The 25,700-nt window shown below is 39.4% G+C and overlaps 1 protein-coding gene across 1 annotated transcript; it reads right to left on the bottom strand.

Annotated features, from left to right (window-relative positions):
• Window positions 1–1,575: 1,575 nt before the first annotated feature.
• Window positions 1,576–25,678, bottom strand: PSMA5 (proteasome 20S subunit alpha 5). Its single transcript, XM_019457747.2, has 9 exons — window positions 25,533–25,678; window positions 21,424–21,490; window positions 14,934–15,060; window positions 12,441–12,508; window positions 11,424–11,531; window positions 11,226–11,284; window positions 10,242–10,344; window positions 9,145–9,231; window positions 1,576–1,827 (listed from the first exon to the last, which is right to left on the bottom strand). The coding sequence occupies exons 1-9, from the start codon at window positions 25,559–25,561 to the stop codon at window positions 1,750–1,752; spliced, it is 726 nt and encodes a 241-aa protein (XP_019313292.1). The 5' UTR covers window positions 25,562–25,678; the 3' UTR covers window positions 1,576–1,749.
• Window positions 25,679–25,700: the final 22 nt, after the last annotated feature.

Genomic DNA, 25,700 nt, shown 5'->3' with positions numbered 1-25,700 from the left:
TATTTATTTTTGAGACAGAGAGAGATACAGCATGAATGGGGGAGGGGCAGAGAGAGAGGGAGACACAGAATCGGAAGCAGGCTCCAGGCTCTGAGCCATCAGCCCAGAGCCCGACGCGGGGCTCGAACTCACGGACCGTGAGATCGTGACCTGAGCCGAAGTCGGACGCCCAACCGACTGAGCCACCCAGGTGCCCCGAACCTACACAGAATTAAAGGGAATGCTGTGGTCTAGTTCTCCCCACGAGAAGCTTCATGGGAGCACAGACCATACTGTTTTCACAGCTCTATTCCCAATGCCTAATACATTATTACTTGGCACATAGGAAGTAAGTACTCAGTAAGTTTGTTAGATTTGAATAAATAGAAGTTGCGATAGGATTTTTCGGTGGCATTTTCTATCAGGATTTGATAACTGGTGAACATGAAATGAATCTCATGATTATCATATTTAAAAAGTAATCTCAACGTGGGGCCTGAACTCACAACCCTGAGATCAAGAGTCCCATGCTCTACCGACTTGCGCCAGCCAGGCATCCCACCGTGTATTTAATAACAGGGTTAAAATAACCGTAACAGTCTCCGGAACATTGGTGACAATACACTCTGGTTCCCTACTCTCCTTATGTGTATATACAGGGCAAAAGTTTTCTTCCAAGTGTTTCCAGTCATTGTAATTTCCAAAGGCATATAAACACAAGTTTCTGTGGGTTTTTTTTTTGGGGGGGGGGGGGAGGAGAGTTGCCTGGAAACACAGTATGAAATTTAGTATGAATTCAACCTACTCAAATAATCATAACTTATTTTGACATCATGGACAACTGCCTACAAATGTTAATGAAGATAATACACAATCAATTCTGCATTATCCACATATGGATTAGCCAGTCATGTTGTAGATAGTGCAAGTACATTTCAAATCTCAATGAGATTTCCCTATTACTTAGAAGGTGTGTAGGCTTCAAGGGACCTGGCATTGTAAAATCAAGAGTTGATGATTTGAAACCAGAGAATCTGAGTTCAAATCCCAACAGCTTAGTTTTCTGTGTCCACGGACACACAGCCTTAGATTCTTTATCCGTATGATAATGATATCCATTTCATATGGCCATTTTGGGGGCTCCAAAAGATTCCTTAAATAATTTCAATGAGTCATAAGATGGCAGCTCTTATAGTTCTTATCTTCATAAAGTGAAAATCTCTTTCCAAATTATCAACACACAAGAACTGAGACAACATTGTAGTTGGCTTAATGAACTACAACCCTCAAAACATGTTGTTAACATCTCCTTCATATAAGAAATAGCAGCAAAAATACCTATTTAATCAGGTGAAACTATGGCACTGAAATGGATTCGCAATGGTATTAAGATCTTTAAACCATTGCGAAGAGTTGGATAAGCTTAAGTTCATTTGCCAACATCAAGGGATTCATGAGATAGTTGATTCTGTTGTAGATAGACACTAAAACAATTTTAGAATAGATACTCTGATAGGATAGGGATATTAGTACCACTATCCTTTTTGTCCCCTAAAATGAGCATTTCGAACAAAAGACTGCATTAGAAGAGAATACTCTATTAACAAATTTTAAATTTTTCTTTATTTCAGAACTGTCTTTATGTACAGACATCATAAAAAAAATGCACATACACTGGAGATTTTCCAAGGAACAGGAGCTGGAAATAAAAGTTAAAAGCATTTAAGAGAACTGAAATTGTCCCAGAAAAGTTCTGAGGATCATGCTTCTTTAAATGTCCTTGATAACCTCTTCAAGTTCTTCCTTTGTGAACATGTGGAAATTCTGGCCGGGCTGCACCGTGGCTAACTGGAAAGAAAGCAGAGAAGGGTTAATGAGCTGGGCTCGATTACCCTGCTGATAGCACTAGCATGGTCAGGAGAAGCTGTGTTAGTGATGCAGCTGTTCATTAGGAACTAAGGGATCTACTATCCAAGGGATATCCTTTTCAGCCACAGGTTCCTAAAATAGCTCTCTGACTCCCAAATAAAAATTCTTATTGACCAAGTTTTCTATTTTGAGGTTAACAGACCACATAACAGTTAACCAAATGCCTGGTGTCATTGTCATTTCTTGACACTACTTCAACAAGTATCAGAAAAGCAGCAGCAAATTACTTGGGGTCAGTACTTTTTCCTTAGAAATATATGAAAAGTGTGTTTACACACTTGGAAGTGAAGCCTGTGTGACCTTTGTTTCCTGGCCACCCTGTGTTTCAATTTTTATCGGTAAAATGGGGATAACAATAGCACCTAATTCATACAGAAGTTGTGAAGATGTGTTAATCTGTGTAAAGTGCTTACAACACTGCCTAGAACATTATAATAAGCACCAAATAATTACCGATTATTATTAGGTATATTATTTTAAAATTTTTCATAATGCAATTTAACAACAAAGTCTGTTTTAAGTTCATTATTTTGAGAGACAAAGAGAAGAGAGAGCGCATGTGCACATGTGTATGCTCACAAGTAGAAGAGGGGCAGAGAGAGAGAGAGAGAGAGAGAGAGAGAGAGAGAGAGAGAGGTACAGAGCCAGACATTAGGCTCAATCTCATGAACCATGAGATCATGACCTGAGCCGAGATCAAAAGTCGGACGCTCAACCTACTGAGACACCCAGGTGCCCCTGTTTTGTTTTTTAAAAGGACTAGCCATGAAAATAAAAGTATTCCATTAGCACCAACACAGGAAGTCAGTTGAGACTGACAAATATTAGTTATAAATATCAGTCCAGATAGAATCTATTTAAACAATAAAATACGAGGGTCAGAAGACAGTTTCAAATTTAACTAAAACTACCAAGTTTTCTATCACCTCTGCTGATAACATAGTCCCATGTTTTGGGGGCCAATACTGAGCAATAGGTGCCATTTGACATTTGCCTAAAAAGCGGTTGTGTTGGTTTTCAATTTCCTCCTATTGCCTTTTTCTTTAGACTTTACAGTTAAACATACTAGGGTACTTTTGGTAATATTCATTACTGATATTTAACGTAATTTGAAACTTCCAGAATTAGCATAATCCAATTACATGATGTTTATTATTTGCCGCTTCACCTACAGGAAAAACACAAAAAGACTACTAACATTTTAAAACACCTGAAGATCTGATCTGGGAACAGACTTAAAAAAAAATGTTCTCTCAACAAAGCCTGCAGTCTCCACTAGATTCTCCCAACAAAAGATCTATCCAATTACACAAAATGTCAGAACACATATTTATAAAATACATGTTAAACATTATCATTCATGTCCATATAGACCATGGGAAATTAAAATAATGTTATTACTACATCTTTCAAGGACGTGAGGACAGAGACACAAGGTCAATAAAGCAGAGAAAAGTGAGGGCCTACAGAATTTTTTTGTCAAGTTGCTCACAGCTCATAGGCTAGTCTTCCCAAACCATTTCAGGGGCTAAAAACAGAAACCGGGAAAGCTCTGAATAGAAAAGTCTGATAGAATCTGGCTGTAAATTGGTGCTAATAAGACTAGACCCAAATACGGCCTTTAGGAAGGTACTCACTCATCACTAGATGAGTAAAAATAACCCCTTGCATTTGCATCATGATAAACTTATTTACATAGGGAATATGAAAGATACTCTTCTATTTATCTTATTCTTTCAAAAAGCTCTGTGAGACAGGTGAAACATTTTCTTTCATTAATTCAATTAATAATTAATTATTAAGCACTTATGTACTAGTTATAATTGTACTAGGCATTAGGGATCCAAAGATAAAGAAAATCTCTTTTATTTACTAAGGGTACTGGACACCAAATGCTTTTAATGCCAGGTGTTATAAGAGAGCTGAGCATATGTAGAGGCACAAAGGAGTGATCTAGGGGGAGTCAAGCAAGGTTTCAAAGAGAAGCAACTTTTGAGTTGTGTCACAACTCAAAAATGGGTCACACAGTGGAGAACCAGAAGAGCAGATGGAATGTGCACATGTATAAAGCATGCAACAAGAGGATATATTTGCAAAATGAAGTAATTCTGAATGGCTAGAGCAGAGACTGCATATGGGAGGAGATAAAACGGGAGGCGAAGTAGGAAAGACAGTATACTATAGTGGTTATAAAAGTACAGGACCCCAGGAGGCACCTGAGTAGCTCAGTCGGTTAAGTGTCCGACTTCAGTTCAGGTCGTGATCTCACAGCTTGTGGGTTTGAGCCCCGCATCAGGCTCTCTGCTGTCAGCACAGAGCCTGCTTCAGATTCTCTGTCCACCCCCACCTCTATCCCTCCTCCACTCTCTTGAAAACAAGTAAACATTTAAAAAATTAAGAAAAAAAAAGAAGTACAGGGCACAGGAGCGCCTGGGTGGCTCAGTCAGTTAAGCATTTGACTTCAGCTCAAGTCAGGTCAGAATTAGCATAATCCAATTACATGATGTGTATTATTTGCCCCTTCACTTACAGGAAAAACACAAAAAGACTACTAACATTTTAAAACACCTGAAGATCTGATCTGGGAACAGACTTAAAAAAAAAAATGTTCTCTCAACAAAGAGAGAACCCATGTTCACGATTCATGGGTTTGAGCCCTGAGCGGGCCTCTGCACTGGCAGCTCAGAGCCTATAGCCTGCTTCAGATTCTGTGTCTCTCTCTGTCTCTGCCCCTCCCTCACTTGTGTTCTCTCTCTCTCAAAAATAAATTAATAAATTAATAAATTAATAAATTATTAATTAATAAATTAATAAATTAAAAGAAAAAGTACTGGACCCCAATCACAGCTGGGTTCAAATTTTGACTCCATCATTTACCACTGTTATTTTGAGCAAGGTCCTACCCTCTCAAAGCTTCAGTTTCCTCTTTTGTAAAATGGAAATAGGAATACCAATCTGACAGAGGTACTGTGAGGATTAAAAGAAACAATTGCACGCAAAATGCTTAGCAAGGTGCCTAACAGATTAAACATATGACTTAAGAACAGTAAATTATCATACCATGAAAGAAGTTTAGGATTTATCTTATAGACGGGAGTCAGAAAAGATTTCTTTTTCAATTTTTTTAATGTTTACTTTTTGAGAGAGACAGAGCATGAGAGTGGGGGGAAGGGCAGAGAGAGAGAGGGAAACACAGAATCTGAAGCAGGCTCCCAGCTCTGAACTATCAGCACAGAGCCCAACATCGGGCTTGAACTCAAGGACCACGAGACCATGACCTGAGCTGAAGTCGGATGCTTAACCGACTGAACCACCCAGGTGCCCCCAGAAAAGATGTTTTCAAGTGGAGAACAATCAAGACTAGATATGTAATTTAGAAAATCAACCTCAGTAAGCACAATGAAGGAAATGGAATGAAATGAAAGATGGCAAGGCTAGAGGCAAGAAGACTAGTTAGGAAACCTCTGAAAGGATACAAGGCAGGAGAAAATTGAGTGCCTGAACAAAAGAAGGCACTGGAAGTAGGGATGGAGAGGAGGCACTATAATATGACAATTATTTACAAGGGGGCAAAGACAGTGAAGGGAACAATTCAGTGAAGGGAAAAAAAAGGGAAGCCGAAGTCTTCTAGGTTTCTACTGTGAATGACAGGTATACATACCGGTAGCATCATCAACTAAGATTAGAAGGGCAGGAAAATGAAATGGTTTTCAGGAAAGATAATGTTTCGTTTTAGAATTGTCAAAAATTTGGGGCACCTGGGTGGCTCGGTCGGTTGAGCGTCTGACTTCAGCTCAGGTCACGATCACAGTCCATGAGTTCAAGCCCCGCGTCGGGGTCTGTGCCGACAGCTCAGAGCCTGGAGCCTGCCTCGGATTCTGTGTCTCCCTCCCTCTCTGCCCCTCCCCTGCTCATGCTGTCTCTCTCTGTCTCAAAATAAAAACATTAAAAAAAAATTTATAGAATTGTCAAAAATTTGAGGAGTCTGCTTCAGAAAAGTCAGATAATAGGTTTAAAAAGTGACCACGAAATCTGACAAACTGGAGTTAACTTAGCAAAATAAGAAAAGTCCCAGGGAAATATTAAGAACACTAACAAATGGTAGCAATTGAGGAATAAATGAGGTGAGAAGCGGTGAGGACAATGGATATAGGTTCTCTTGGGAAAAGACCTAGTAATAAAGATTACAAAAAGGATGAATGGAATAGCGCCCAGCAATAACATGTAACAGACTGATACACACGAGATGAATTTCAAAAATCATTATGCTGAGTGAAAGAAGTTAGACACAAAAGAGCACATACTGTGTGACCCATTTATATGAAATTCTAGAACATGAAAGACAAATCTAACGACAAAAAGCAGATCAGTGGGAAGGAACGAACTAAAAAGGGGCATGAGGAGACTTTTTGGGATGGTAGAAATGTTCTATACCTTAATTGTGGTGGCAGATTATACATTTGTCAAAATTCACTGAACTGTATACTTAAAATAGGTACATTTTACAGTATGTACACTATATCTCAACAAAGTGGATTTTTTTTTTTAAGACAGGATACTAGGTAGAAGGAGGAGTTAACAAAGGTGTGCTTTGTTTTGTTTTTCTAAAAAAAGATGCAGCTTGGAAATTTTCCTTTTTTGTAGAGAAGGACAGGCTGGTGATCCAAGGGACAACTGGTAGAGCAGGGGCCCCCAAATGCCTGACTTTCTCAGACTGACCATCAAAATCACCCAAGGAGATTTCAAAAGTACAGATTTCTGGACTTCATTTCCAAAGACTGATGGCCAGTCAGATTTGGAAACTATCAGAGTACCGGTGGAGTAAACTGTCTTAGACAAGTGAAAGTGACCTTTTGAAATGCAAAAATAACTAAGTCAGGGAGTAATATAGTTAACAATAGAGCATGGGGGGTCCTGGGTGGCTCAGTTGGTCAAGCATCTGACTTCAGCTCAGGTCATGATCTCACGGTTCGTGCATTCTAGCCCCACATCGGGCTCTGTGCTGACAGCACAGATGAAGCCTGCTTGGGATTCTTTCTCCCTCTCTGTATCCCTCCCCCACTCACATTGTCTTTCAAAAATAAACATTAAAAAAACAATGAGAGAGCATGACTGAGACACATCTGATGCTCTTTTCAAAGCAACACTGAAACTGAATGAGCTAAAAATCTATGCAGTTTCAACTGAACCAAGCAGACCTCAGAACCTGCATTGTGAAGTCAGCAGAGCTATCTCTGAATTACTCTGAGGTAGGAAGAAGGGGGTAGTTTTGGCAGAAATGCCAAGACCCGCGGTGCCTGGGTGGCTCAAATGGTAGAATGTCCGACTCTTGATCTCGGCTCAAGTCGTGATCTCACGATTTGTGAGATAGAGCCCTGTATCAGGCTCTGCATCGACAGCAAAGAGCCTGCTTGAGATTCTCTCTCTCCCTCTTTCTCTGTCCCTCATCCACTTGCTCTCAAAATAAATAAATAAACATTAAAACAACAAAAAAAAAAAAAAAAAAAAAGAAGAAGAAGAAGAAGAAGAAGAAGAAGAAGAAGAAGAAAAGAAATGGCAAGACCCTATCTCATTCAGTACCAAACACCCCCAAAGTACCAGAAAGGAACTGACAAACTCCCTCCTAAGAGTCAGACCGGGTATCACTGTTACTAAGAAAGTGTAAAAATAGTATTTATGTAGTAAGTTTTTCCATTTCTATTCCAAACTCCTCTTCTTCCTGTTACTGCTCAAGAAGTAACCCCTCTTTCCCCCCACCTCCTCTCTCCAATTCCACCCACGCTTTCCCAACTTTAGGCCAGCCCCTTGTTTTGACATTCAAGTTTGCCCCTTTCACTGCAGCCTGTGGAAGCTGGCTGGCTCTAATGGCAAGACATTTGTCAGCCCTTAACCAGGCCATCCTTCACCAGGGATTAACCTAAACATACATTTTCTCAATGCACACTGAGTACAGCTGACATAATTCTAGTAAGTGCTGATTGGTTTAGTTACTGATTTGTGATTACAGACACAGTTGCCTTTAAAAAATTTTTTAATTGAAATATAATATTATGACCACCATCCTGACCTTTTTTTTCCCCTTCTTTTACTTGAGAGAGAGACAGAGAGAGACAGAGAGCGAGCAAGCAGGGGAGAGGAGCAGAGAGAATCTTAAGCAGGCTCCACACTCAGCACAGAACCTGACACAGGTCTCGATCCCACGACCCTGGGATTGTGACCTGAGCTGAAACCAAGAGCCAGACGCTCAACCGACTGACCCACCCAGGCACCCTGTACCCTGACTTTTTTTTTCCAGCTTTTTCCCCTTGTTTTTAATGTTTATTTATTTTTGAGAGATAGAGACAGATCATGAGTGGGAGGGGGAAGGGCAGAGAAACGGAGACACAGAATCTGAAGCAGGTTCCAGGCTCTGAGCTGTCAGCACAGAGCCCAACACAGAGCCCGAACCCACAAACTGTGAGATCATGACCTGAGCTGAAGTCATACCCTCAACTGACTGAACCACCCAGGTGCCACCCCTCCATCCTAACTTGTGATAACAATCTGGTAAATGGAGCCTCCGCTAGTTTTTTTTTTTTTTTCCCATTAGTATTTTAAGGTAGCCCAGCAGTCCTTTTGCTTATCCCAGCCTTCCTTTTTCCCTGTCCATAAAGACTCTTCCAAATAGTTCCCATTTGCCTTAACTCTACTGTTGAATTCACCCACTCTCAGCAGATGATCTAACATTCACCAGGGAAATACAGGACCTCTCTCTCAATTCACCTGCAAACCTACTCTATCTTTTTACTCACCATTATCTCCTTTTCTCCCATCTACTCTTAGCATCCTAAACAAGGGCAGTCAGAATCTGGTCCACAACTCTCTGGTATCATCTCTTGCCACCTCACTCACTACCTTACATATATCTTGCACCCCAGCATTCAGAAAACCCTCAAATTCTCCATTGCATACAATGTTATTTTATATCTTTGAGCCTTTGCACATGGCTGTTCCCTCTTCCTGGAGTACCCTTCTCTTCCCTTCTCTAGCATCACCTCTTCCAGGCAACTTTCCTAATGTCCTAGGATAAGTTAACACGTTTTGGGGACAGTCCATTCTTATTACTATTATAGAAGTATTGGAGCTTCAAAGGATAGCAATAACTTCTTAAGGGCTGAGCATACAAAATGTGATTATTTCCATGGGAGATAAGGGAGCTATGATATCTGAATAAAAAACACCACAAGAGAAAAATACCTCTATATTAGTTGCATTCAGCTTCTCCTCCATTACTTGTTTGAGGATGATGAGTGAAGACTTGATGGCTTCTTTCAGTGTCATAGACTTGAAACAAAAAGGGTAAGAAGAGTAGCCATTATGTAATTCCTCCTTCCTTCAAAGATTTCCCCTATCTCCCTGAATGATATAGCAAATATTACTAAATCAAGCAGCTTAGTAAGTACAGTGCATTACCAGGTATCTCTAGAATTCAAGTAAACAGTAAATAAGTAGAATACATTCATTCAAAGTTTCAAGTCTTATTTTGAACCAGATCAAAGTCACCAACTTTCATATTAAGTGATCTTTGAAGAAGTGGAAAGGGCTACACTTCTCTAGTTATCCTCTTTTAATACAGAAACAAGATAATATTGGGAATATCCTATGATTCACAACTCCCAAATGATCTAAAAAGGTAGCCCACTGGTTTAATAAACCTGCTCTTGTAGTACCGTGTTTTGAACCCATGAACCCAATTTCTTCCACACATAAAATCAATACTATCAGGGGTAGAGGGGAGTAGACATCCCTGTGTGAACTAGTAAGTAAGATAGCCTTCAACCACAACAAGTTACCCAAAGCCAAGTCTTCCCATCCTACAAGGTAAAAAATGCCAAATGTCTACTTGCTTCTAGAGCCAGACTAGGAAATCTATCTGTTAAGTAAAGCTTTCAAGATAAAGGGTAAACAAACTGAGGTCATCTATACCATGGTACAGCACTCAGCATTAACTACTGATATGTGCAAAAATACGAATGGATCCTAAAAACAGCATTATTGAACAAAAAAGGCAAATGCAAAATATAAACTGTATGACTGCATTTATAGAAAGGACAAGAACAGACAAAACTAATCTACAGTGGTAAACATGGTTGAAAGGGAGGAAGAGAGTGAACGGAGAGGAAAAAAGCATTTCAAGGAGTGATGGAAGTGTTCTCCATCTTGTTTTAGGTGGTGGTCACGAGGGTGTGTACTCCTAGAACTCCTAGAACTGAACACTTAAGGTCTTCCCATTTTATGTAAATTATACCTTGATTTATAAAATAATAATAAAAGTTGTGAGAGTACTCAATTACCTTGTGGTAAACTTCTTGCAAGGAGCTCTGGGCACCCTCTGAAGCAGAGCCAATTGCTCGAGCATCACACTGTACAAAGGTCCCAGATGGGTCCATATGAAACCTGCAAAACCCCCCAAAAGAAGGGGGTCACAAATGCTTAAGAGTGGTGGCATTTTATGTAACAAATATCTCACTAAAGAATATAAATGCTTGGCCCTGCAGTGGAAACTCCACTGAAATACTGAGGTACAGGTCCAAAAGATGTTGTATGCCTAGAGAAACCAGATTTTTTTTTTTTAAGTTTATTTAAGTAATGTCTATACCCAATGTGGGGCTCAACTCACAACCCCGAGATCAAAATTCACATGCAAAGTCACATGCAGCTATAGAAACCAGATCTTTTATTTTATTTTTAAAGTTTATTTATTTTAAGATAGGAAGTATGCACGAGCCAGGGAGGGGCAGAGAGAGAGGTGAGAATATCCCAAGCAGGCTCCATGCTAAGCATGGAGCCCAATGCAGGACTTAATCCCAGGACACTGGACCATGACCTGGGCTAAAATCAAGAGTTGGACGCTCAACCAACTGAGCTACCCAGGCACCTGAAACCAGATCTTTTAAAAAGTGTTTAAGGAAATTAATTCATTCCTCAGAAATTTAGAAGTATAGAAGATATAAATATGGCACTTGTGTATGCCTATCTAAATAATATTTGAGGAAAAGGAACAAATCAGCATTCTAAAGCAAAGCTCTAAAACACACCCTGACTATAGTACAAGGTTGCTTCTAATTCTTTCCAGAATCAGCAGTGGTTCCAACAGGGAATTTCTTCACAGAATGCTTGTCTTTGTATAAACAGCACAGAATCACTGAACTTTAGAGTTAGAAGCCCTTCATTTTTTATAATTCTACAATAATCCTCTCAGTTTAGACAACCAGTCCCCATCCCAAATTAAAATAATTCTACAAAAAAAGAAACAGGAAAAAATGGCAAATTCTTACAGCTGGGGTCCTTTCTCATCAACTCCTCCAAATAACAGTGCTACTCCAAAGGGACGAGACTAGAACCAAAAAACAAGAGGTATTAAGATAAACAAATGGCTACTGAAGCAGGAGGTAAGAGGGGCTGGGAAAGGTATGTTCAGAGGACAAATGTCCTAAGTCCCTTAGAAGGAAACTTGCCACAAACACCACACTCACCATGGCACCTGGATCTGCATCTTCTTCTCCAAACTGCAGAGCTAGATTGGACACAGCCTGAGTCACACTCTCCACGGTCATTGTCTCATTGTAGGTGAACCAATGGTTCTAGAAAAAGAGCAAAATGTGGTCTAACTTTTAAATAAGAAAAGCATTAAAGCAGTCCACCATCTCACTACATACATCCCTGTGGACTATGGTTGCAAACCGAAGGCTCAGCTCCAGTGTGTTTTTCTTAACACTGAACTCGAATGCTTGGGCCTACATGAGAGGAAGAGAAATAGCTCTAGAAAGAAACTGTGATCAAAGTACCCTAAGCATTAATGACGGACTAGAGGATTATTCCCTTGAAAAACAGAGTTAGCCCTTCATAGCACTAAGCTTAGTCTTTTCACAAAGTGAATGCTAACAGCTAAGTGCCACTTTCCCTCAAAGAGCCTACCTTATCATTGTGTTGGTGTTTAAATTAAAGGACTTACTCTTACATAAGTACTGACAGTAAAGTTGAAAATAAGTGCAAAAAGTTTTATCAATCAGGAATTTTTTTCTTACTGGTCTTTTCTCGAAGCAGCAGGTACTCAATTAAAGAAAAAAACAAAATCAGCATTCTTGACCTGGTACATAACATTACTCACCATAGGAGAGCTGTTACTTGCAAGCCCAGCACCAAAGGCAGTTGGGGTAGAATGTCCTTTAGCTATGTCCACTTCCTGCTATGGTGCTCCCACAGTTAATTAGGGAACAGAATGTAGTGCAATGCTTGCTTTATTTAAGGCAAATCAAAAAGAAGCAAGAGACTGTCAGCACTATTTACCAGGGCTTCCTTAAAGCTGCAATGGTTGGATGGCTAGACTCCAAGCCTCAACAAGTTATTAACTAGGTGGTCTATCCAAAAATCACTCCTAAGAGCTACATCTGATATTAACACAGATAGCCTGCAATACAGCCCAGGCAGCTACATCATTAAACAAGGAACTCAAGCATCAAGGTAAAAAGGAGAGATGATGCTAATTTTACCTGTGTCTCCACTCTGGCTTTATCAATTAAAGTCTTAGCATCAGCAATTAGCCCACTCATGGCACAACCTGCAATGTAAAAGCAATAGTGACCCAGGGGCCAAATCCTAGCAGAACTCTTTCATCCACTCAAGAAATACTGAAACACTGGAATGGAACCATGGCGGCCATACGCAATCCCATAGCAATACACCCAAGAGGTTAGATGGGAAATTATTTGATTATACTGAACACAAGTATAATTATACTACAAATAAATAAAACCATCTGCAATAACTCAGAAGTCCAGTATTAAGATAGAAGACAGGCAAGAACAGCCAAACAAGCATGAATTTTCACATATTACATCCTTAAGCATTCCTTTAGCATTCTCGTAGACCACAATACACTTTCAAACTAAGCGAACACTAACATCCCAACAGAAGAAATAAGGAAAAAAATAACCATGTCACTATGAGCTATAAAAGGCCCCAGGATAAAATCAAAAGCTTTTTCACCTCCCTGACCAAATACAAACCAATTAGTTTAGAAAGAAAGTTTGCCTGATGGTCCAAGATGCCAACGTTATAGCTGTTACTTTATATGCCATAACTTGAAATCTGTATTTCCAGCTTAAGCCTTACTACCACATTTCAAACCTATGAAGCCAATGACTCCCTTAATATATCTACTTGGACATACCACCAACTCAAATCAAGTTCTTTCTTCCTTCTAGACTCCTTGGCCCTCACAACCAATCAGATCCCAAATTCTATCAATCTCCATCTGATTAACCTGTCCAGCATTAATCCTTACGTTGTCCATTCTCTGTCTACTGCCTTGGTTAAATCCCTCATTGTTTCCATTTGGATTAAAGGAAATTTCTTTCCAGGCCTCCCTACCTCCAGTCTCAGGCCCCTTCACTCTACCTGCAAACTTGTTATGAGAACTGTCTTTCTAAAAGACTAATCTGGGGGCACCTGGGTGGCTCAGTTGGTTAAGCATCTGACTCTTGGTTTAGGCTCAGGTCATGATCTCACGGTTCGTGGGGTCAAGCCCCACATCAGGCTCCTTGCTGACAGTGCAGAGCCTGCTTGAGATTCTCTTTCTCCCTCTTTCTCTGCCCCACCCCTGCTCATACTCTCTCTCTCTCAAAATCTGATGATATTACCCCAAAGCTTAAAATCTTTCCCATCAAGTTGAAGCTCTTTAGCATGGTAAAAAGACTTCTACTGTCTGATCCAAGACTTATTTCTTGCTACAGTCCACCTGCGAGTCATATCAAACTTCTTGTGCTAGGGTATTCCCTATTTTACACCACTAAGGGTTTGCTCATTTCTATTCCCTCTGACTGGAGTGCTCTCCCTTCCTATACCCACACACTTGTTCACTTAGTGACCGTTTCCTCATCTTTCAGAATTCAACTCAGCTCAAGCATCGCTTTATGGAATCTTTTTCTGAAAGTCCCACTACCACTGGTCCCAGACAAAACTAATGATTTCCTCTTTTGTACCCCTACTGAGCACATACTACAGCCTCTCTTAACACCTACGTCACTCAACTGCATTTACTTATTTACATGTCCACCTCCACTATCAGACTGTATGCTTCTGAAACATAAGGACTATGTCTCATTTTTCTCTGTATCCCTGGTGACTAGCATAGGTCTGGCACATGGTAGGTTCTCAATTTGCTGAATGAAGTGACACTGATCTATCTCCAGACACACAACTTGGGATTAAGTAGACAAAATGTTCTTAAAGGACTAAATCTCAGCTTCTACATCTGAAAGATACTGTCAAGCTCCTGGAGTCACCATGGCATTGGTTCTGAGGCCTTCAGGCAACTAATTATTTTACCAATATTCCACTAATTAGATGACTAAATGGTTAAGAAAATTTCAACAGTCAACTAAAATGCAGAACTACTCACCCTGTAATGCTACAATGATGCCAGAAGCTAAGGCAGGGAAATTATAACAGAGACCAAAACAAAAACAAAAACAAAAAAGAGTGCTGGGGTGTGGGGGATATAGGGGAAGACAGGGAGTAAAAAGATAAATCTGAAAACAGAGGAAGAGGACTGATCTGCTCAAAATCTATTATTCTCATGCTCTCTGAACCTTAGTCACTCTAAAGACCTTTAAGAATTCCTCTTTCTAGTGGACACTCTAGTTTTCCACATGATCCTCTGCTCCAGATGGCTTCCTACTAGGGCTAACATTATGCAACACTGAAGACCCAGCCATCATAGGGAGCTGGCCTATGATTCAACCTTTACATATTTCGACAACCATATTCGCCAAGTCTCAATTTGAAAGAGAAAGGAACTTCTGGAAGTAGGCTGAGCCCTACAACTGCTTCCCACTCCTATATTATGCACACTGGCTTACTGCCTGGAAAACAGTAGCTAATAAGGGGATAAGATGTTCATCTAATGAACCTCCTGTGGAACACCAAAGAAGACTAATTAATCCAAGCCAGATCCTATAGAACAACTTCCCCCTACTCCTTACCTATGTGAGCATCAATCTCTACAATTTTCTCAATGCTGCTAGGCTCCATTAGTGGGGAGGTAATTCTCTTCTCCACAGCTAGGCACACACCCTCTGATGTCTGAATCCCAATGGCTGTAGAACCAAGCTAAAAAGAAACGTGTTATAGTTATCATGTACAGGTCAAAGAACAGTCTCACATACTCACCAGGAATCTCTCTGAACACTGCACAAGACAGAAGCTTCAATTAGCCATACCAAGTATTCAGAGAGTATAAACAGCACCCTAATAAGTAATGTGTTATTCTTGTCAATGGCAGGAACACTTGATTTACAGATTTTGTTCTTCTAAAGGGAAAAGTTCAATGAAGTCTTGAAAACATCTGGAAAATGATCAACTCTAATGCCAATATTTTGGAGAGGGGTAGATTCTAAAGTTCTAAACATCAACGGGCAAAAAAGTAATAAAACTAGAATGTTTTTCTTTTCACCTCTGTTCTCTTGACCTGTCCCCAAAGGCAGTATTTCTCAAATCTACATGACCTCCAGAAAAGTAGTGTACATTAAAAAAAGGAAAAAGGTGCCTCGGTGGCCCAGTGGGTTGAGCGTCCAACTCTTGATTTTGGCTCAGGTCATATCTCACAGTTTGTAAGATAGAGCCCTGTGCCAGGCTCTGTGCTGGCAGCACGGAGCCTGCCTGGATTTTTTCTCTCCCTCTCCCCCAAAATAAATAAACAAACAGACAAACAAAAGAAGAAACAAAAACACCACCACAAACATAATTATTAACTTAATCTTTTGAGGTCACTAGCAGTTTACAATATAGCTTAATTTCATCTCCCCATCTCCAGGGCACCATTCTAGTCACCGATCCCTCTATGTCTGTTTCTTTATCTGCAAGATGGGGGTAATAAAACATCAAGAAAGTAAATATATTAATACATAAAATGCTTAAAATGGTGCCTGGCACATAATAAATGAGTAACAAAATTAGTCATTCTTCTTATATGCCTAGATTACTTCAACATCCTCTTACTTAGGTTCCCCATCTTAATCTCTCTCTTAATGTATATTTCATGTTATAGCCTAACTGATCTAATAAAATGCTATTTTAATTATACTTCTTCTCTGAAGAACTAACATCTCCCTATATTGCCTGTCACATAAAATCCAAATAAGCTTCCAAAGCCCTCAAAACCTAATCTCACTTTTCATTTCAAACTTTATTACTCATTATTCTCCAACAAAATCTACCAGGTATAGCCCAACCCATTTTCTCATGCCATATTACTTATCCCTTAACTCACAAACCATGAGATCATGACCTGAGCTGAAATCAAGAGTTGGATGCTTAACTGACTGAGCCACCCAGGTGCCCCTGAATTACCATTATTATTTAGTTAGTTCCACAAAGCAATGCCTGCCAGTGCAAGCATCAGACTCCCGGAACCTGTTATTGTAAAGGAGTCCAAGGAATTTCATGAATCATTATGCATAACATGCTTAACATGACTGCAGACTGCATAATCATGTCTCATACATAAGTGAATTATTTTTCAAATGCATAAAGTTGTGACTTTATTTACAAATGTTTTTCAATGTATATACCAGCTTTTTTTTTTTTTAATATATATGCATAACTACAGGAGAGGACTGTTAAAGAACTTTATGTAAAAAATGGGCATTCATACTTCTAGGTAAAGGTATAGACTGAACACACACATTAGCTCTACTCCTTCCCCTAGCCTCGTAATAGTACAAAATTAAAGGATGGCAGAGTCAGGGGGTAGGGGGCGATGCACAAATATACTAGCACAAAGAGAATGGGCAAAGACACAGCAACAAAATTTCTAGGAAAGAAGACAGGTTAGTGATAATTTACTTAATAGACCTGAGAAATCTGAACCCTAAACCAGTAGTAAAGAAAATCAAGAAACAATCTGATTTACATTATAGGATCCCAAAAAAGAAAGGGACCTCTGGAAATAGAAACAAAGGAGCTAAAAAATCACAAAATCAGTTCAGTGTTTACCTAAGAAACAGATTTCCAGATCCCCTCCCCTAGGCTATAAAGCTAGATGACAGCTCCCACCCCCACTCCTATAGAAAACTCTGGAAAGGGTAAAACAGACAGTGGTCTTTGGATTGGGGGACACTAAGCACAGTCAAAGGCAGGAGTACCAGAGTGAAAACAGGGGATTAAGTAAAGACTGACTAGCTGAAGGTTAAGAACTTCAGCCTTCTTTCCCCATTCAGCTCACTGAAGCTAGTAGCTGAAACACCCTTCAGGCATGAAACGAGAAGGGGCAGTTTTCTCTAGAACAGTTTTCAAACATTTTGGACAAAATTGACATTAAGAAATATATCTTATATCATGATCAAAACATACTAACATACGCAAATAAATACAATAGAAACAACGTGGGAAAAAAACAATGAAACACCAATAGTATCAACATGGCATTCTGATATCTACTGTTCTATTCCACTCAAAAAGAAATGCTACCTTGACCCACTAAATTGATTTCAATGCTTACTAATTGGTCAAGACCTGTAGCTTAAAAAACATAGCTCTAAAGAATCTAACCAATTCAAGAAAAAAAAAAAATTGAAAGAAAAGTTTAAAAAAAAACCCTTAAAGAATATATTTCATCCATAAAACAAAAATAGGACACTAATAAGAAAAAGGAAAAAATAAAGGAGCTTAGAAATTGAAAAAGCAGTATGCCCAGAGAACTAGTCCAGAATTGGAACAGGTCAGAAGCTCAAAGATATTTTTAAGAATCTTTACTGGATACTTAATGTGCTTGGAAATTTTGAGAAGATACATATAACCTAGAGAGACTTTGGGGATTATTTATGACATGTATACATTAAATTAAGTAAATTTTTAAAAAAGAAGAGCTCTTAACTCCAGGAAAATATAGTGCAGAAATGGAAAAATGGCTCAGCTGTGAATACATTTACATAGTCATATGACTATAAGTGTTGACTAATGATCTCACAAAAGTATATATTGAGTGAATTGCTGTACCTCCACCCCAGGAGGAAAGCGTGTGTGTGTGTCCATGTGTGTCATTGGGGGCAAAAATCTTCATCTTCTATAATGTAAAGTCTGTGGATAATATCTAAACAAAAACAAAATTTTTTTCCCCACTTCTGCTGGCTGTCTGCTTCTGTGCTAGAAATATGGAAGCAAATGCCAAGAAAATTATCAGCTAAAAGATCTTAAAAGTGTTGCTTTTGGGAAGCTGAAGATAGAGGGGGCAGTCCTCAGGGATTGCTGTTTTTGTTACAAGGTTGATATAATTATTTTATCTTTTGATTCTAAAACTACATGCAGGTATGCCTTAAAAATAAAAATGTAAAAGTCAGAAAATATTACTAGAGAATTTAATTTGGCACTTAGTTGTTCTCTAGTTGTTTTACGTATAGTACATTGCTCTTAAATCTCCAACTGAACAGAGCAGGACAGACTTTATATCTACTTTTTTTTTTTATGTTTATTTATTTTTGAGAGAGAGAGAGAGAGAGAGAGAGAGAGAGAGAGAGAACACAAGTGGGGAAGGGGAAGAGAGGGAGACACAAAATCTGAAGCAGGCTCCAGGCTCTGAGCTGTCAGCACAGAGCCTGATGTGGGGCTTGAACTCACAAGCCGAGATCATGACCTGAGCCAAAGTTGTACACTTAACTGAGCCACCCAGACACTCCCTTTATATCTACTTTTAAATTTTATCTGGCAGACTTGTTCTCAACCAGGGGCCATTTTATCCTCCAGGGGACATGTATCTGGAGGACAAAATCTAGAGACAGTTTTGGTTGTCACAGTTAGAAGTGTGAGTGCTACTAGCATCTAATCCCGCTGAACACTCTACCATGCACAGGATGGTCTCTCAACAAAGAATTATCCAGTCCAAAATGTCAATAGTCCCTGGGTACTATAACTATTTTGTGGATGAAGAATTCTCATATTATAAGAATTCACAGCCTGTTCAATTTGGCCTCCAACTTAAATAACTTCCTAAGTTTCCACTCCAAAAAAAAGATTAATATTTTCAAGACAGAGTAAGTAATAAAATGTACCAAAATCAAGGGAATTTTCTTTTGAACACTTACATTTACCCCAGATATTTCAGTATTACAATTCTGCCTAAAGTCCACCCCACCCCTTGGTGGGGACTGAGGAAAGGAAGTGAGGGAACATTTGAAGACTCCACCTAGTATTTCTTTAGTATAACTCATAGTAACCAATGTCCACATGCTCAGTTTAATATGGTAATTTTGACACTGCCAGATTATCCTTCCTTCCCCCAAAAAACTTACTCCAAAGGCATTTTTTCCCCACTTCTGCTGGCTGTCTTTCACCCATGCCATCCATACCGTACCTCCAAATGACAACTTATACTTGCCATTCTTAGTCGTTTCTCCAGCTCCTTTCATGCTACTGAATACTTATGGTGATCAAATTGCTTTCTCATTGACAACTCATAAGTTGCCAAGGCGACAACCAGGTTGTTTAAATACCAAAGAGCCTGAATTTTCACATGGGTTAAGTCACATCTATTAAAGGGTCACATGGCTATTTCTATCTTAGCCCAACCTAGGGTAGACATCACATGGTCTCTAATTATCTTTAAGCAAACTGAAAATTACTAGCAGTAAGAAGCTTAAAGAAGAACCCCCCCCAAAACTGAGGATTATTCTTGGCTTGGATAGGACTATTATCTTTAGAGGCTCAAAATAAATGCCACAGCTTGAAATCGTCATAGTCTTCACAATTCATAATAATGTATGGTTTCAATACAGGGCAAAGATGATCAGAAACAGGCACTTGTAGCTGGCCCACCACTTTCTGTCCCACCATCTATCATAGTGCATCCACCTTTACTTCTATGTCTTCAACTAATCACAGTCTCTTTTGCCCTTTTCTAGATTCTCATACAATAGTTTTCTATAATACACTCTTTTTATAGTAGGTAACTTAGAAACACAGTAGCTCTCTTCAATTATTTGAAGAACTGTTTTTGGAAAAGGTTTAAACATCCTGTGTGGTTCAAGGACAAAACTAGGGACAACTAAGGAAACTTCAAAGAAGCTAGACTTTGATTTATTTATTTTACAGTTTATTTATTTATTGTGTGTGTGTGAGAGAGAGAGAGAGAGAGAGAGGGAATGTGAGAGAGGGAGAGAATCCCAATCAGGCTACATGCTATCAGTGCAGAGCCTGACACAGAGCTTGATCCAACTAACTATGAGATCATGACCTGAGCCGATACCAACTGAGCCACTCAAGCACCCCAGGAAGCTAGACTTTTGATTCAATACAAGGATAAATTTCTAAACCATTATGAATTGTTTTCTAACAGAATGAACTACCTAGTGAGAAAATATTCTATCACTAGGACTATACAAACAGAGGTTATTTAGGGATGTAGAGGTGACTGAAGCACAGAGTAATGGATTCATCTAGATCATTGATTCTCAATTCTTGCTAGATATTAGAATCACTGAAGGAGCCCTTAAAAATACTGATGCCTGGACCTTCCTTGGATAACCTAAATCAGAACTTAGATTATCCGTAATTCAACAAATGCAGATCCCATGTGATAACTAACTTTAAGTATAGATAGCTCACTTACTGATTTTGTTAATACTGGTTTGGGGGCGCCTGGGTGGCTCAGTTGGTTGAGCGACCAACTTTGGCTCAGGTCATGATCTCGTGGTTTGTGAGTTCGAGCCCCGCATCAGGCTCTGTGCTGACAGCTCAGAGCTTGGAGCCTGCTTCAGATTCTGTGTCTCCCCCTCTCTCTGCCCCTCCCCTGCTCATGCTCTATCTCTCTCTCTCAATAATAAATAAACGTTAAAAAAAAAATTAAAAAAAAAAACTGGTTTGAACTATTTGATTTTGTTACATTACAGGACACATCTCTTACTTAGTCCTGAAAGTGTCCAGTACAAATCCACAATTTTAAGAATACAGGTGATGAGTTAAACAATTTTTCAAAGTATCTTCCAGATGCTAAGTCCAGACCTCTATATCCCTCTCTTTATAGCCAAGAGGATTATGAACACAAACATGTCCCTTCAGCCCCACTGAGAAAAAGATACTTACATAATTATGAAGCATTGATCTGTTCAAAAGTCTTCAGGAATAGGATTGAAATTGATATTAAAACGGTTAGTGGTTGCGTAAAGGGAGATACAGAATATTTTCTAAACAAATAGCTAAAACATGGGGCACCTGGGTGGCTTAGTCGGTTAAGCGTCTGACTCTGGCTCAGGTCATGATCTCACGGTTCTGTGAGTTGGAGCCCCACGTCAGGCTCTTTGCCAACAGCTCAGAGCCTGGAGCCTGCTTCAGATTCTATACCTCCCTCTCTCTCTCAAAAATAAAATAAAAACATTAAAAAACAAAAGGGAGAGATAGCTAAAACACATTTACTCCAAATGTTCTGCCAGCAATGCAGTAGGTTGCCATGAAATTTCAAAAACTTGCTACTTGATACTATACCTTGATAGCTTCAATGGCATATTCCACTTGAAATAATCTTCCTTCAGGAGAAAAAGTATTCACACCCCTATAATTAAAAAAAGCATTAAAGATTGTCAGAAAAAGTGTAGAGAAACAAAACTCAAGTTCCTTGACATCTAGCTCAAATAGCTACAAGATATGCATGTTGTCATTATTCTCCTTTGCCCACAACAATCTGTAGCTATTGTTTTGTACATTAACAGCTTTTCAAGAAAATGGAACTTATGTATGGAACACTTCTGTGCTACTCCCAGAGGCTTCAAACTGATCAAATGAGAGCAAGGGGCTTTCTACCTCAACTCTGAACCAAACTGAATTCCCTCAGTAAATTCAAGCCCCCAAAACTACCTGGCAATTCCCAATATGCTTTTATCCTTCTCCCCTTCACATTATGTGCATTTAATGTCAATATCATACTTTTCAGTAAAAGTCAGTTACAGGTACATTTCTCTATTTATTTGTATGAATTAGTATTGCTATCTTAACAGACTGAGATCGGGCTGGTTCCTAAAGCCTAAGCTAGTTTATTCATTCCATACGTATTTACACCAATTACACACTAGACTTCTTTTTCTTTCTAATACACCTTCCCACCTTTTCTTGTTCCATTCTGTTGGAAATCCCTATGGAGAAGAGGCATCAATCATGGTCTTAGCTATAAAAGTCTTCTGCACACAATGGACACTTCAAAAATACTTGAACAAATGAATGAAAGTAGTTATGATCCTTGGCTTATAGAGTTTGGATTTGATAACATGTAACATGATATATAATACAGTGTTTTCAAATTTGTTTTATCAAAAACTCTTTCTTCAAAAAAAAAAAAAGTATATGTATCCCCGAAATACAAAACAGGTAATAATACAAGTTGACATTTACTGCATATCTACTATATACCTGGCATTGTTATAAACCTTTAAATTATTTAATTCACTTAACCCTCAAAATAATCCTATGAAGTAACATTTAAAGACAGACATTATTTCACAGATGTGAAAGTTGACAAAGAGGTTGAGTAATATGCCCAAAGTTAGTCAGCATGTAAGAGGCAGAGGTGGAATTAGGATTTAGGCAATGTGACTGCGGAGACCTATCTTTGAATTGTTCCACTATACTGCCTCTGGGAATTATTACTCTGGGCTAAATCAGGAGTGAAAAGAGAATCTCACCATCCCAGAATCCTCCTGGCCCCAGAGGTAATATCCCAGAGGTCATTTAAAAGTTCAGAACTCTAGGAACAATTTTTAAAAATCACTGAGTGAAAAGTCTGAGGACAGAAGACTGAAATTAAGTTCTAGTTCTGCCACTTAGTAGCTTTAATTCCCTCAAATGAAAAACAAAAAACAAAACCTATCGTACATCTATCACAAGATAATTAATATTGAATTGCACAGAGTATGAAAGAATTTTGTGATAAAGTACCATGTGAATACAGTATTTTCACCTTAATTCAGGCACTTCATCCTAGTATAGTATTAATTACTACATCCTTATATGGGCTCTACTCTTGGCTGTCTTCTCACACTTCACTGTTCTTTGGGTTATTTCATTTACATCAAGCACCAACTACTCTCAAACCTCTATTACCGGTCTGACCTCTTCCCTGATTAATTTAATGAATCCTGAGCATTTTCACTTGGATATCCCATTAGCACTGAACACTCAGTATCTTCCAATCTGAAATATCTCTTTAAATCCAGCCATCCTTGCAAAATCAGTTCCATCTCCTGTCATCCTATTTCATTTTTATTTTAAAACACCTGCAATCTCTCAGTTCCCCAAGCTAGAAAGTTCTGAATGATCTGACTCATTTCTCCCCATCTTCTCCCACATTAATCATATACCAAGTCACATCAATTCCTCCCACAAGGTAACTCAACACTCTTTCATTCTCAACGACCTCATTACCTTTCACCTAACTATTGTAAGCCTTCTAACTGGTATTGACTCACTCTTTCTTCTGCTCCTGTCAAATAATCTCTGCAAAACACAATTATGTAACTTCTTCAAATAAAAATTAATACCACATGGTTGCCTAAATAGAGACCCAAACTCCAGGGGCGCCTGGGTAGCTCAGTGGGTTGAGTGTCCGACTTCAGCTCAGGTCATGATCTCACGGTCTGTGAGTTCGAGCCCCGGATCGGGCTCTGTGCTGACAGCTTGGAGCCTGGAGCGTGCTTCGGATTCTCTGTCTCCCTCTCTCTCTGCCCCTCCCCTGCTCATGCTCTAACTCTCTCTGTCTCAAAAATAAATAAAAACACTTTAAAATTTTTGAAAAAAAATAGTGACCCAAACTCCTTCACTACAAAAAAAATCCATCCAATATCTAGCACCATCCTGTTTTCCCCATAGTTCACCACTCCCATACATGTATCAAATGTACCACACAGAAAAGAATGTTCCAAACAGGCACTGTTTCCCCACTGCCCCTCCTTTGTTTATCCTATATTCTCTGCCTCCAACCTACTGACTTAGTCCATATTTATTAAAATCTTCTTCTTTCTCAAGACTCAGTTTAAATATCGGCTCCTTTTTAAAGTTTTCAATGACCCCCTAATATTGAATGCAACCTCTCTCAACAAACTTTCTATAGTACTTGATTTGAATTTCTCTAATGACATGAAGCCACTTCTGACTTGCACTATAGTTATTTTCTAAATAGCTCTTTAAAAGGCAAGCTCCCATTTAAGAGCAAGAATCTTGATTTTGTTCACTGCTGTATGGCCAGTAACTAGAACAGTGTCTTGTACACAGCAAGCATGCAAGTATATTAGCTAAGTGAATTTAAAAAGGCTGTATTTTAGGCATTCTTGGGAGGATATAAAAATGAATAACACATAGCACTCATTGAAGATGTTAAGTAAATGATCACAGAACCTTAATAAAGACTTTCTGATAAGGATAATAATGTCTATCATACACCCCCTAACTCAAAATTCTATCACCCAAGGAGGATTTTTTTTTAATGCTCTGGAAAATAAATACCAAGTCATTTTACAGAACAGTACGAAAAGCTGTCAGTTTTAAAACTTCACATATATATATTCTGAGTCAGTAAAAGCATAAAAAAAGTGGGAGTTCCAAGTGATAAAACTTTTGACAGGATCAACATACACTTGACAAGAAATGCAGCTTCTAAAGAGCTAGTAGAAAGAAAACATCTGCCTTTCCTGGCTAAACAAACAAACAAACAAACAAAAAAACCCAAAAACATCTTTGCAGCTATGTGAAAATCTAACCCACCCAAACAGAAACTGAAAGTAACAATGTCTAATTGTCTATGCACAATTTTACTCAGCATTTCCAAGCCCTGAAAAATATTTTTTTTTCTTTTAATGAATACAACAATCTCACAACCTTAATTTCAAAAACAGATGTGGCCTTAACACACACACAAACTAAATTGCTTTAAGCTTCTCAAAAAGTCCGAAAAGTCTAGGTCTAGTGGAATCAGCGTGATGAGGAAACTCTTAAGAACCACTCTAAATTCCAGTTCCTATAAAATCAGACTCCACACTCCATCCGGGCATAGCTGAGAATACTTTCAGACTTTTGCAGAAACTATACATACCAGCATGCCCTCCTACATTTCAACCAAAGGAAAGGTTACTCTACTTCCACAACTAAGAAACGGAAAACGAGGTTGTTCCCCTAGAAGGAAGGGGGAGCTGAAATTATGAGAGCCATTAAAGAATCTCTAGTAGCTTTTTTTTTTTTTCAGGCAACACGTTCACATTTTTTAAAAAGGCAGTCATACTCAGCACGAAAGATGAACGGAGGCGGGGTTGACCCCTGGACTTCTCCGGGTTAAAGGTCGGAGTCGCGGCCCCTCGGCCTTCTTCCCCAAGCACAAAGCGGGGCTTCTCCCTTCCGCACCGAGTTGGGACCCAGCAGTGACTCAGCGGTAGCACCTGGCGCGAGTCTAGCTTGGGGAATCACTGCAGGCGGCTGGGGAGGACAAGAGATCCCCAGGCCGGGCCAGCCTCGGGTTCCTGGGGCGCCCCATGACACGGCAGAACCCAGGCCGTGGCCGGGCCCCAGTCCTGCCCACTCACAACCCCGACCCCACTTTCTCCCGACGCACAGACCTGTCGTACTCAGACCGGGTGAGGAACATGGCGAGGGCAGGAAAAGCTGGCAGCAGCTACGTGGGGTTTCTGAGGGCCAACACGAGTCCACCAGCACTCAACTCACCCACACCACCACAAAATTGAGGCCCTGCTTCCAACTGCGCGTGCGCAGGCGACCCCTTCAGC

Source organism: Panthera pardus, unplaced genomic scaffold (assembly GCF_024362965.1).
Source record: "Panthera pardus isolate Hobbes unplaced genomic scaffold, ASM2436296v1 HiC_scaffold_11, whole genome shotgun sequence".
In the NCBI taxonomy this organism is placed as follows: domain Eukaryota; kingdom Metazoa; phylum Chordata; class Mammalia; order Carnivora; family Felidae; genus Panthera; species Panthera pardus.
The sequence above is the reverse complement of the archived record's forward strand: the minus strand, read 5'-3'. Positions and strand labels throughout refer to the sequence as shown.